The following is a 13,580-nucleotide window of genomic DNA, read 5'->3' on the forward strand; positions in this document are numbered from 1 at the left end:
GACGGGGCGGCCGGGCAGAGGCATTCCTCACTTCCCAGACGGGATGGCCAGGCAGAGACGCTCCTCACTTCTTCCCAGACAGGGCGGCCAGGCAGAGGTGCTCCTCACATCCCAGATGATGGGTGGCCGGGCAGAGATGCTCCTCACTTCCCAGACGGGGCGGCCAGGCAGAGACGCTCCTCACTTCTTCCCAGACGGGGCGGCGGGGCGGAGGCGCTCCCCACTTCCCAGACCGGGCAGCCGGGCAGAGGCGCTCCTCACTTCCCAGACGATGGGGGGCCGGGCAGAGGTGCTCCTCACTTCCCAGACGATTGGCGGCCGGGCAGAGGCGCTCCTCACTTCCCAGAGGATGGGCGGCCGGGCAGAGGCGCTCCTCACTTCTTCCCAGATGGGGCGGCCGGGCAGAGACGCTCCTCACTTCCTTCCAGATGGGGCGGCCGGGCAGAGGCCCTCCTCACCTCCTGGACGGGACGGCCGGGCAGAGGCACTCACTTCCCAGACGGGGCAGCCAGGCAGAGACGCCCCCCACCTCCCAGACGGAGCGGTGGCCGGTCAGAGGCTGCAATCCCAGCACCCTGGGAGGCCAAGGCAGGCGGCTGGGAGGCGGAGGCTGCAGAGAGCCAAGACCAGGCCACCGCACTCCAGCCCGGGGAACACGGAGCACCGAGTGAGCGAGACTCCGTCTGCAGTCCCAGCACCTCGGGAGGCCGAGGCGGGCAGACCACTCGAGGTCAGGAGCTGGAGAGCAGCGTAGCCAACATGGCAAAAGCGCGCCTCCAAGCAAAGGACAAAAAGCAGGCAGGGGTGGTGGCGCGTGCCCGCAATCCCAGGCAGCCCGCAGGCCGAGGCAGGGCAATCACGGGAGCCGGACCCAGGGAGTGTGCAGCAAGTGGAGTATACTCCAGCCTGGGCCACGGAGGGAAGAAAAAAGAAAAAAAGAAAGAAGGAAAGGAAGGAAGGAAGGAAAGGAAGGAAGGAAAGGAAGGAAGGAAGGAAGGAAGGCAGGAAGGCAGGAAGGCAGGCAGGCAGGCAGGCAGGCAGGCAGGCAGGCAAAGAATGTATTTAAATAACACCAAAGTAAATGATGGGGCAAGAAATTTTTTAAATGTCACAAAATGGCACAATCTACACACATACACACACACAAATAGGCATACTTGAAAGTAATGAAGAAATGAAAATATTTTTGCCTTAAGTATTAAAATAATCTAAACCAAAGAATTACTACATGAAAATATTTGCCCAAGACCTACAAATTAATAAACACCTTGCCATTTTCTAGATACTGCGTACCTATCATGTGCTAGGTTCTAGGCTAGATGCCATTAGAGACACAAGAGTGAACAAGATGGACAAAGCCCCCACTCCCACCCCACTACGTCTAGAAGAGACAACTATTAATCATATAATCCTTTAAATAAATATATAATGGTGAGTGCTTCTAAAGATGCTATAGGAATATAACAAGGAAACTCGATTTACACTGGATTATGGTCAAAGAAGGTATCTCTGAGAAAATGATATTTAAGCTGAATCCTCGACGACTAACGGGGTTATCAGGCAAAGAATAGGAAAAAGGGTATTATAAGCAAAAAAAAAAGGACACGCAAGTAGTAATCAAGGGCAAAATGTCAAGAAAAGAGGTTGAAGCAGTAGACAGAGAGCCAAGTCACGAAGGCCACTCATTTAACAGCTATTAAAGTGCCTACTCTGTTCCAGGCAATATTCCAGGGATTGCGATGCAGCAATGAACAACACAAAGATTCTACTTCCATGCAATCTATACTCTAGAGGAAATCCAGAAAAAATATTCAAATAAACATATGTTGGGCTGGGGGGAGTGTTTTTCAAGAAGAAAATAAGGCAAAATAAAGAGAGAGATTCAGGGTGGTACTATCGTTAGTAATGAGTGGTCAAGGAAGGATTCTCTGATTAAATCTCATTTAAGTAGATACGTAAATGAAGAGAGGGGTCAAACTGAAAATTCCAGGTAGAGAGAACAGCAAGGGCAAAGACCCTGAGAGGAGAGCACGTGTCATTATTTTATGAACAGCTAAGATCCCAGTGTAGCCAGAAAGAATGTATGAGAGGAGGAATGCAGGTGATGAGGTCAGAGGGGAGCAGATCTCCTGTCCTTCTTGCAGGATAGGAGAAGGGCTCTGAATTATATTAAGATGGGAAGCAACTGGAAGATTTTGTCCAGAGAGAAAGGACTTCACTTTTGCTTTATTTATTTTATTTTTTGAGACAGTCTCGTTCTGTCTCCCAGGCTAGAGTGCAACGGCATGATCTCAGCTCACTGCAACCCCCAACCTCCCGGGTTCATTAGATTCTCCCACCTCAGCCACCCAAGTAGCTGGGATTACAGGTACCAGCCATCACGTCAGGCTAATTTTTGTATTTTCAGTAGATATGGGGTTTCACTGTGTTGGCCAGGCTGGTCTCAAACTCCCGGCTTCAAGCCATCCACCGGCCTCTGCCTTCCAAAGTGCTGGGATTACAGGCGTCAACCACTACACTCAGTCTTCACTTTTGATTCAAAAGGATCACAATGGGGCTAGTCGTGGTGGCTCACACCTGTAATCCCAGCACTTTGGGAGGCCGAGGGTCAAGGCCCGAAGCAGGCGGATCACCTGAGGTCAGCAGTTTGAGACCAACCTGACCAACATGGTGAAACCCCGTCTCTACTAAAACTACAAAAATTAGCTGGGCATGGTGGCGGGTGCCTGTAATCCCAGCTACTCAGGAGGCTGAGGTGGGAGAATCACTTGAACCTGGGAGGCAGAAGTTGCAGTGAGCTGAGATCAAGCCATTGCACTCCAGCCTGAGCAATAAGAGCAAAACTCCATCTCAAAAAAAAAGGGGGGTCACAATGGCTGCTATGTGGAGAACAGACTGTAGTGGGTAAGTGGAGGAGGAGAGAGATCCAATAAGAGGCTACTGTCATAGTCCATGTGAAGAGGTGATAGGGGACTAACCAGTGGAAATAATGAGTAGTAGCTAGATTCTGGCTGTACTTTAAAGAAAGAATCAAAGGGATTTACTGATGGATTGCATGATTTATGGGAAAAGAGTCCAGGATATCACAAACGTTTTTAACCTGAGTGAACAGAAAAATGAAGGTGCTATTTACTGAGATGAGGAAGAATAAGGGATGAGCAGTCCTGGGGGGAAAAAATACTGGAAATACATACATTTAAAGCAAAGTTAAGTTTGAAAGATACTTCTGAATTAGAAAACCTCATTTAAACAGAAGAAATAATTATGTCCATTAAATTAAGCAGGCAAAAACAACTAACATTCACTCTAAGAAATACTCAGTACCTTCTCAGCAGCTTCAACAGTCTTTTGTGTTTTCTTAGCAGCATATCTCTTGTGATCATAATACCTAGAAAAACATATTTCTCTCAAATTTTAAGTATAATATTTATTCTTTAGTTTTCTACTTAGTTCTAACTTTACAAATTCTCAAATTATGCAGAACAAATCAGAATTATATAATTAACCAAACTAAATTTTAAAAAGTATTTTCACCCAAAAAAGGTATGCATATACAGGTGAAATTTTAAATTTTTTTAAATGTCCTTAATTCCTTAATTTATTGCAGATAATACTTGGCCTAAAATGTAAACTTAAATGACTTACTTTTTGGCATTGGCATATGCTGACAAGCTGAGATCAACATCTACAAGTAAGGGCTTATTTTTCTGAGGCTTCTGCAGCTGTTTATTCTTTTGTTTTTTCTTTTTTCCTTTTGGTGGTTCGGTTTCATTTTTCTCAACATTGACATCACCATCAACATCATCATCTTCCTCCTCTGATAACAAGTATGGATTTCTATTAAAAATATTCAATAGCATTTCACTAACGTCAATGACATCACTTTTATTTTCAATTTTCTTCAATAAAATTATAAATGGTTTACAGTACTGAAAGTTTCATTATTTTAATCTAAATTAGTTTTTTCCCTTTCTTTGAGAATAAATTTCAAAATATGAAGAAAAAATGTTTAACACAGTGAACAATTAAAATAACAAAATAAAGACAAGCATTAACTGCTTGACTAAGAGTTAAACTTACCTTAGAAGCATTGTAACATGGTTTGTTTGTAGTTTTAATTCTTTGATTGCACTTGCAACAGGGTCTCCTTGAGCCTGGGCTTCTTTCACAATTAACCCAATTTCTGTCCAATCTATCTGGTTAGCTAAAGCACTTCGAACTACCTGAATGGCTCTGTCAACTATTTGTAGGTTCATTTCTATGAGCTCTCCTTTCAGTTTGTCTATTTCCTTAAGAAACAAACCACACACATTTACTACATTGTCAGTTCAAGTTAACATTTTTGAAAAAGCACTGAGAAAGCCAAACATAATACCTGAGCCTGCTGAAGAGCTTCCAATCTGTTTTCGTGATCCTTTCGAACATTATCTAATTTCTTCAATGCCTGCTTTTCCTTTTATTGGCAAAACAGATTTTTTAAAAATTAGATTTCTCCTACCTCATGACATCCCTCTCTTACTTCCCAACACTCACTATCCTGACCCCATCTATGCTGTTATCTAGCTGGCTGAAGTTCCCATAGTCTACCACCCTAGGCCTATCCCACTACAATGCGTTCCATGCCCCAAAATTACTTCTCCTGTTTCCCTAACTCCGACTCCTTATATAGAAAGGTATTTTGATTACAGGTTACTATGTATATAAGATATACCCCTAATACCCTTGGCATTATTCAAACAGGCAGAAATCAGGACATTTTTTTCCTATGGCACAAAAGTAAAGTTTGGGAGAACAAATTCTTTATTTCTTTTTTTTAAATAATAGAGACCGGGTCCCACTATGTTGCCCAGGCTGCTCTCGAACGTCTGGGCTCAATCCTCCCACCTTAGCCTCCCAGAGTGCTGGGATTACAGGCCTGAGCCACTGCACCTGGCAGGGAATGAATTCCTAAAGAGCATAAATTACCAAATGACTTTGTATTTTTTGCTGCTTTTGATTTTCTCAGAACTATTTCCAGTATTTTACAGAAACTTTTTCCCCTAAATTAATAAGACAAAGGCTCATGGTAGTTATTTGACCTTCTATATGGCATTTTATCATATATAATTTACATTTCAAGGTTATCAATTGGGGGCAAAATTTCTAACGCTAGTAATATCACCAATTAATGAGTATTTAAATGCTAGATGAAATTTTTTTTAAAATTTAGATAAGAATGATGACTATTAAAACCCATAAAATGATTACCAAAATAAATCACTAGTATTTTGACACCCATGAAAACATGGGGTTCAGTTTACTAGCCAAAGTGCTGCCACCATTTGGTAATTACATGAGGTATATAATTCATCTGACTGGCCTACCTGCTTTGAAATTGTGCTATGATTAACTAATTTTTAAAAACTGAAGGGGAAGTGGTACAGGGATTCAAACAATTTGATTTTTTTTTTCTTTAAGATAGAGTCTCACTCTGTCGCCCAGGTGGGAGTACAGTGGCACAGTCTCAGCTCATTGCAACCTCCACCTCCCAGGGTCAAACAATTCTTGTGCCTCACGCTCCTGAGTAGCTGGACACCCATACTACACCCCATTAATTTTTGTATTTCCAGCAGAGACAGGGTTTCAGCATGTTGGCCAGGCTGTTCTCAAACTCCTGACCTCAAGTGATCTGCCCGCCTCGGCCTCCCAAAGTGCTGGGATTTACAGGAGTGCATCACCGTGCCTAGCCTCAAATAATTTGAAATTTTTGCAAACATATTTTAAGACTATTTTTGAAAAAATCAAATCCCCTTCAAATCAAGAGTGACTATTAACAATTTATGAAACTGTTCTGCAGCAAATGCTCTAAAAACATGGTCAAATGTGCTGGGAAAATACCGTGTATCACTTCTTTTGGAGTCATGATACACAGAAAACATATTAAGACCTAGCTTTAAAGTCCATTTAAAAAAGAAACGGTTTAATGATAAATAGCCCCTCCTCTGGCCTATTTAAAATCTCCCCTAAAACAGTATCTCCTTAACAGCAATGTTTGAGAAGCTTTGGGTTGTTCTGAGCAAACCACATTAAGGTGTAAATAACAGGCCTCACCCTCCCACTGTATTTTCCTTTTTTTACAGAATATCTGAAATACTCATGAAACAAATGAGGACATACTTTTCAACAATAAAATCCCCCATGGACCTTCCTCATAAACCTTTATCATAAATAAAGAGGCAGGTCAGAGAGTTCCCGTACTACGTCTTACACTCTTTCTGAAAGCCTACCCTTTCCTATATCATCTACCCATCAAACCACTAGACTAGCTGGTTTAATATGTGTTTTTAATAATACATACCTGTTGTAAAGCTTTTAAGTCAATTTTCTGGCCTTCTATCTTGGAATAAAATTCATCCACAGCCTTAGTAAAAAAACAGACAAACAACTAGTTGAAAAAAAAAAGCACAGTCTTTACTTCAACTTGCATACACAGAATTTTACTTTTTTTTTTTTTTTGAAACGGAGTCTCGCTCTGTTGCCCAGGCTGGATTGCAGTGGCACAATCTTAGCTCACTGACCTTCCACCTCCCAGGTTCAAGTGATTCTCCTGCCTCAGCCTCTCAAATAGCTGGGACTACAGGTGCACCCCACCACACACCGCTAATTTTTGTAGTTTTTCGTAGAGACAGGGTTTCACTGTGTTGGCCAGGCTGGTCTTGAACTCCTGACCTCAAGTGATCCGCCTGCCTTGGCCTCCCAAAGTGCTGAAATTATAGGCATGAGCCAGCATGTCCAGCTGCATACACAGAATTTTAGATTCCACTGTGTGTCATAACACCACTCAAAGAACTTGAACAGATTTCCAGTAAATATATTATATGGCTAAACAGTATCAAGAATCAAATGAAGTTGAAATCTCTTGTCCTTCATCCTGAAATAAAGTGGCAACAATTATTTCCAACAACTGTATCTGTGATTACACTGATCTTTAATGCCCAGATTCACAGTGAATGTAAAGCAAGTATAGTTTCAATTTCTCAATAAAAGCAAGTTGATATTAACAGCTCATATCATGCTAACTAACTGGTAAAGGAACAGAATGGAAAACCCACCTTGTCAAATGATTCAAATTCTATATATGGACATTGTGAATGTTGAGAAAACAAGAAAGGATGAAATTCCTCATACCTGTAAAACATATTTATTATATCATATTCGAGAACATTAACAAACATCCAAAGCAAATTGACCCATGCCTATATGCTTACGTGAGTATGTCTTCAACTGGTTTATCTGCTTCCAAGCTTGGTTTTATTTCTCTTTTCTGAATGATATATCCCTACAAAAATGCAATATTAAAATCATTCCTATTCATAATTAACAAAAATTTACTTTCTCTTTTTTTTTTTTTTTTTTTTGATACAGTCGTGCTCGCTCCATCACCCAGGCTGGAGTGCAGTGGTGTATTCTCGGCTCACTGCAACCTCTGCCTCCTGGGTTCAAGCGATTCTCATGCCTCAGCCTCCCAAGTAGCTGGGATTTCAGGTGTGCGCCACCATACCTGGCTAATTTTTGTATTTTTAGTAGAGACAGGTTTTGCCATCATGGCCAGGGTGGTCTCAAACTCTTGGTCTCAAGTGATCCGCCCACCTTGGCCTCCAAAAGTGCTGGGATCACAGGTGTGAGCCACCACACCTGGCCCAAAGATTTAGTTTCTGTGACTGATAATAATTTGCACCTAGCCCAAAGGTTTACTTTCTATGACTGATATTAATTTTAATTTTCTATAAATAGAGTTATACTTTGAAAAGCGAAGAAAAACACTCATAAGCTACTGGGTAATTCAAAAAATATTTAATAGTTGGGAGCTGCAAATCACAACATTTTTGAAAAGGGCTGACAAATGAAAATGTGCTTCTCTATCTAAAACAACTAAAGAAATAATTGTAAATTCCTCAACTTTTCTGAAGAGCCAATACTAACCTGACGTTAAACTTTCTATAAAAGATAGGGAACAGAAAAAAACTTACAAACCAACAGAAATTTTTAAAACACTATCCTGGGCCGGGTGCAGTGGCCCATGTCTATAATCCCAGCACTTTGGGAGGCCAAGGTGGGCGGATCACTTGAGGTCAGGAGTTCGAGACCAGCCTGGCCAACATGGTGAAACCCCGTCTCTACTGAAAATATAAAAACTGTCTAGGCATGGTGGCACGTGCCTGTAGTGCCAGCTACTCGGGAGGCTGAGACAGGAGAATCACTTCAACCAGGGAAGTAGAGGTTGCAATGAGCCAAGATCATGCCACTGCACTCCAGCCTGGGTAACAGAGCAAGACTGTCTCAAAAAAAAAAACAAATCAAAAAGAGTATACTGGTATAAGCATATTACAGATAACAATTTTCCAAATTAAAATACAATTTATATAATGATCCTTTAATGAACATTTAATTTCTGAAAACCCAAATAAATCACAACAATATATGTAAGTATACATGGTGCTACCTTCCCACTGAAGTTGGATGTTGTTTTCATATAGTCTTCTGCTTTCTGCAGAGAAACAAGTACTTTTTCAATATCTAATGGTGGGGGAAAAAAAGGAAAAAAGGAGTGCCAGTCAAGTGTCAATTAACCATGGCTAAACAACTATGCAGAAAAACAGGAAAGTGCTTATGAAATAATGTAGTGTTCAAGAAAATTAGAGATAGCGATTTCATGTTTGTAATCAGTATATATGGATATATGGTTACGTTTTGAACAGCCTATTGTCCAAGCAGCTTTTACTGAATCATCCACCTTTCCCTCCATGACCTGAAAGGAACTTTGTTCATAAACTAAATTCCCATATTATTTCAAACTATTTTTGGAATCTTTATGCTATTCCTTCTCCAAAAACTTAGTTTTAATTACTATAGCTTCATATTTTAATCTGTGAAGGGTTACACAGACAGTAATAATAGTAAACCATTACTAGTATTTTCCAGAGTTATCCTGAACATTTTTACATGCTTTTGCTCCATATAAACATCAGAGTCATTTTATAAAAACAAACAAAAACAAAACACCACCACCAGCATCTGTTGTCATTTTATGACTGCACTGATTTAGTATATTGCAGAAACTAAAACATTCACTAAAATCTCATTCAATTTTTTTTTTGAGGGTGGTGATACTTGTTTTTGTGGGATTTTTTGAGATGCGGGTCTCACTCTGTTGCTTCGGCTGGAGTGCAGCGGTACAGTCACCACCCACTGCAGCCTCAAACACCCAGGCTTAAGTGATCCTCCCACCTCAGCCTCCCAAAGTGCGGAGATTGCAGACATGAGCCACTGTGCCCGGTCAAATGTTTTTCATTCTAGAACCACCTGCTCCCTTATTACTTTCCCAGAAAAAATTTTCATAGTTTAAAAAAAACGAAATAAATGAAAAATGTACCATGCAGACATACCTTTAGTTTCAAGTTTTTCATCCACTTTGACATTACCCGAGAATCCATTTTCTATAAGACAGTGTTCAATGAGAGCTGGTCCATAGGCTATAAATGCAGAGGATATTACTTTTAGTATTTTCCTATAAATTCTTTTTTGTTTTTGTTTTTTGATATGGAGTTTTACCCGTCGCCCAGGCTGGAGTGCAACAGTGCAATCTTGGCTTACTGCAACCTCCACCTCCCACCTCCTGCCTCAGCCTCCCGAGTAGCTGGGATCACAGGCACCCACCACCATGCCCAGCTAATTTTTGTATTTTTAGTAGGGACAGGGTTTCACCATGTTGTCCAGGCTGGTCTCAAACTCCTAACCTCAGGTGATCCACTCACCTCGACCTCCAAAAGTGCTGAGATTACAGGTGTGAGCCACCATGACCCAGACTAAAATTTAACATTCAAAATATAGCACAAATTTATATCCCAATATCAATGTTCTACTCAATAACAGTGGCTGGTGAAAACAACAATAAGTTTACTTATTTTGAAGTGTTACTTAGAAATGACAATTCTAGTTCTTAGACTGGGTGCAGTGGCTCACACCTATAATCCCAGCACTTTAGGAGGCCAAGGCAGGCAGATCACCTGAGGTTGGGAGCTGGAGACCAGCCTGACCAACAATGGAGAAACCCCATCTCTACTAAGAATACAATAAATTAGCCGGGCGTGGTGGCACATGCCTGTAATCCCAGCTACTCGGGAGGCTGAGGCATGAGAATCACTTGAACCCGGGAGGCGGAGGCTGTGGTGAGCCAAGATCATGCCATTGCACTGCAGCCTGGGTAACAAGAGTAAAACTCCATCCCCCGCCCCACCCCCCCACCCAAAAAAAAAAAAAAAAGAAATGACAATTCTAGTCCTTAAAGAAATTTGAGACTACAATTAACTTACAAAAGTCAGTACAAGTTATAGGAATTTAATGGGCTTCAACCACAATGAGGACTTTTCCCTGGAATGCAAGGTTGGTTTGGCAACCAAAAATTGGTTAATACTCCATATTGATAAAATAAAGGAAAAAAGCCATATATCATTTCAATAGATGCAGAAAAAGCATTTGACAAAATTCAACACTAATTCCTAATAAAAACTCTCAATAAACTAGGAATAGAGGGAGCATTCTCAACCTTATAAGGACACCTATGAAAAACCTACAGCTAACATGATAATTGCTGGTGAAGGACAGAATGTTATCCCCCTAAGATCAGGAACAAGGAAAGAATATTCAGTCTCACACTGCTATTCAACATTGTACTGGAGGCTATAGCTAGCACAATAAGGCAAATTAATTAATAGCGTTCAGATTCTAAAGGAAGAAGTAAAGCATCCTTATTCACAGATGACATAATCCTGTATGTTAAAAAATCCTGGACAGGCGTGGTGGCTCAAGCCTGTAATCTCAGCACGTTGGGAGGCTGAGGCAGGTGGATCACCTGAGGTTAGGAGTTTGAGACCAGCCTGACCAACATGGTGAAACCCAGTCTCTACTAAAAATACAAAAATTAGCCAGGCATGGTGGCAGATGCCTGTAATCCCAGCTACTTGGGAGGCTGAGGCAGGAGAATCGCTTGCACATGGGAGACAGAGGTTGCAGTGAACTGAAATAGCGCTACTGCACTCTAGCCTGGGCGACAGAGTGAGACTCCGTCTAACAAAAAAAAAAAAAAAAAAAAATCCTAAGGAACCCACAAAAAAAACCTACTAGAATGAATAAACAAGTTTATCAGGTTTGCAGGATACAAAAACCAATATATAGAAATCAATTGTATTTCTATGCAAAAATGAAATTAAGAAAACAATTCCACCGACAATAGCATCAAATAGAATAGAATGTTTAGGAATAAATCTAACTGACAGAAATTAAAGATCTAAATAAATAGTCAGACATTCTCTCTTCATTGAAGACTCAATGTAGTTAAAACGGCAATTCTCCCCAGACTGATCCACAGACTTAATGTAACCCTTACCAGGCCAGGCAGTGGCTCACAGCTGTAATCGAGACCAGCCTGGCCAAGACGGTGAAACCCCATCTCTACTACAAATACAAAACTTAGTGGGTGTGGTGGCACACACTTGTAATCCCAGCTATGTGGGAGGCTGAGGCAAGACAATCACTTGAACCCAGGAAGTGGAGGTTGCAATGAGCTGAGATCATGCCACTGCACTCCAGCCTGGGCAACAGAATGAGATTGTCTCAAATAATAGTAATAATGTAATCCTCATCAAAATCCTACAAGGCTTTTTTCGTAGAAAGTAACAAGTCAACTCTAAATTTTATAAGGAAATGCTGGCCAAGCGCAGTTGCTCACGCCTGTAATCCCAGCACTTTGGGAGGCTGAGGCGGGCAGACTGCTTGAGTTCAGGAGTTCGAGACCAACCTGGACAACATGGTAAAACCCTGTCTCTACCAAAAAATAGAAAAATTAGCCAGGAGTTCATCCCTGTGGTCCCAGCTACTTGTGGGGCTGAGGCAGGAGGATGGCCTGAACCTGGGAGGTTGAAGCTGCAGTGAGCAGTGTTCGTGGCACCACACTTCAGCCTGAGCAACAGAGCGAGACCCTTGAGAAATGCAAAAGATCTTTTGAAATGCCAAATGCCAAAACTCTTTTGAAAAAAAAAGTGAACAGTTAGAGGACATATAAGTTAAGTATCCCTTATGTGATGTGTTGGGATAGAAGTGTTTCAGATTTCGGATTTTTTCACATTTTGGAATATCTGCATATACATAATGAGATATCTTGGGGATGCAACCCAAGTCTAAACACAAAATTCATTTATAACTTTACACAATATAGCCTGGAGGTGATTTTATACAATATTTTAAATAATTCTGTATAGCTGTCACATAAGGTTGGTGTGGAATTTTCCACCTGTGGCATCATGTCTGTGCTCAAAAAGTTTCAGACTTCAGGCCAAGCATGGTGGCTCACACCTGTAATCCCAGCACTTTGGGAGGCCAAGGCAGGTGGATCATGAGGTCAAGAGATCAAGACCATCCTGGCCAACATGGTGAAACCCCATCTCTACTAAAAATACAAAAAAATTTAGCTGAGTGTAGTGGCGGGCGCCTGTAGTCCCAGCTACTCGGGAGGCTGAGGCAGGAGAATCGCTTGAACCCGGGAGGCAGAGGTTGCAGTGAGCCGAGATTGCACCACTGCACTCCAGCCTGGTGACAGAGAGAGACTCTGTCTCAAAAATAGTAATAATTTTAGGCTTAAGATTTTCACATTAGGAATGTTCAACCTGTACTACCTGATTTCAAACATTACAGAAATTTGCCAGGGGAAGGCCAAGTGTGGTGGCTCACGTCTATAATCCCAGCAGTTTGGGTGGCCAAGGTGGGTGGACTGCTTGAGCTCAGGAGTTTGAGACCAGCCTGGGCAACATAATGAGACCCTACCTCTAAAACAAACAAAAAAATAAATTAGAAAAGAAATTTGCATTTGCCAGGGAGACACTGGCTTAAACATACAAATTTTACAAATGCTATACTAACAGTTGGAAAGTTCTAAACATAACTTTTGAATGCATTCCAATTTCATAAGAGAGGAAGAGTAACTCTCTAGTGCTCAGTAATCAATGGTACCTGCCTCCCCCTATGTCTTCTCTAGATTCATTAATATAGAGCTAAGTGATGATCTTCTCAAGTATAAAAGTGTATTGGGATCAAAAATGCTTATTGAGATCAAAGGACCTGTCAGATGCTGGGATGCCCTGAGACCCACGAAATTAAAAAAAAAAAAAAAAACTAAGCTAAGTGGTTATTAAATCAAAGACTCATAACGAAAAAATCTGATTTCTTAGAATACTACCATTAGCACTGAAGTACTAGATAACACAATCTGCATTGCTTTTAAATAAAATCTAACAGATAAAGCTCAAACTTCATGTGGTTTAACTTCTCTTCCTTTGACAGTAAACTCCTACTTACTCCAAGGATCACTTGTTCAAATTTTCTAATAAAACCTAAAAGATTTCAATATATTCCTGAAAACCACACTGTCTTGCAAACATTTCACTGCTATTCGCAGGAATACTCACGAAGTAATGGGTTAAGCACCCTCTTCAGTAGTTCACCCTTAGCTGTGCTGGCTACTATTTCAGTCAACCTGTGAAACAAAA

The 13,580-nt window shown here is 41.2% G+C and overlaps 1 protein-coding gene across 2 annotated transcripts in view; it reads right to left on the bottom strand.

Moving 5' to 3' along the window:
* Window positions 1–13,580, bottom strand: part of NEMF (nuclear export mediator factor) — a 79,275-nt gene that overhangs the window by 48,953 nt on the left and 16,742 nt on the right. Inside the window, exons 6-15 of one of the 2 annotated variants that reach the window (XM_030810132.1) lie at window positions 13,500–13,567; window positions 9,462–9,512; window positions 8,483–8,556; window positions 7,248–7,318; window positions 7,092–7,167; window positions 6,338–6,400; window positions 4,376–4,453; window positions 4,081–4,289; window positions 3,646–3,837; window positions 3,325–3,388 (exon numbers count right to left, since the gene is read on the bottom strand). In XM_030810132.1, the coding sequence (XP_030665992.1) occupies window positions 3,325–3,388; window positions 3,646–3,837; window positions 4,081–4,289; window positions 4,376–4,453; window positions 6,338–6,400; window positions 7,092–7,167; window positions 7,248–7,318; window positions 8,483–8,556; window positions 9,462–9,512; window positions 13,500–13,567 (946 nt within the window). Of the gene's footprint in view, window positions 1–3,324; window positions 3,389–3,645; window positions 3,838–4,080; window positions 4,290–4,375; window positions 4,454–6,337; window positions 6,401–7,091; window positions 7,168–7,247; window positions 7,319–8,482; window positions 8,557–9,425; window positions 9,513–13,499; window positions 13,568–13,580 lie in introns of both variants that reach the window. The other variant, XM_030810130.1, reaches the window with a different exon arrangement.

Source organism: Nomascus leucogenys, chromosome 1a (genome assembly GCF_006542625.1).
Source record: "Nomascus leucogenys isolate Asia chromosome 1a, Asia_NLE_v1, whole genome shotgun sequence".
Lineage (NCBI taxonomy): Eukaryota > Metazoa > Chordata > Mammalia > Primates > Hylobatidae > Nomascus > Nomascus leucogenys.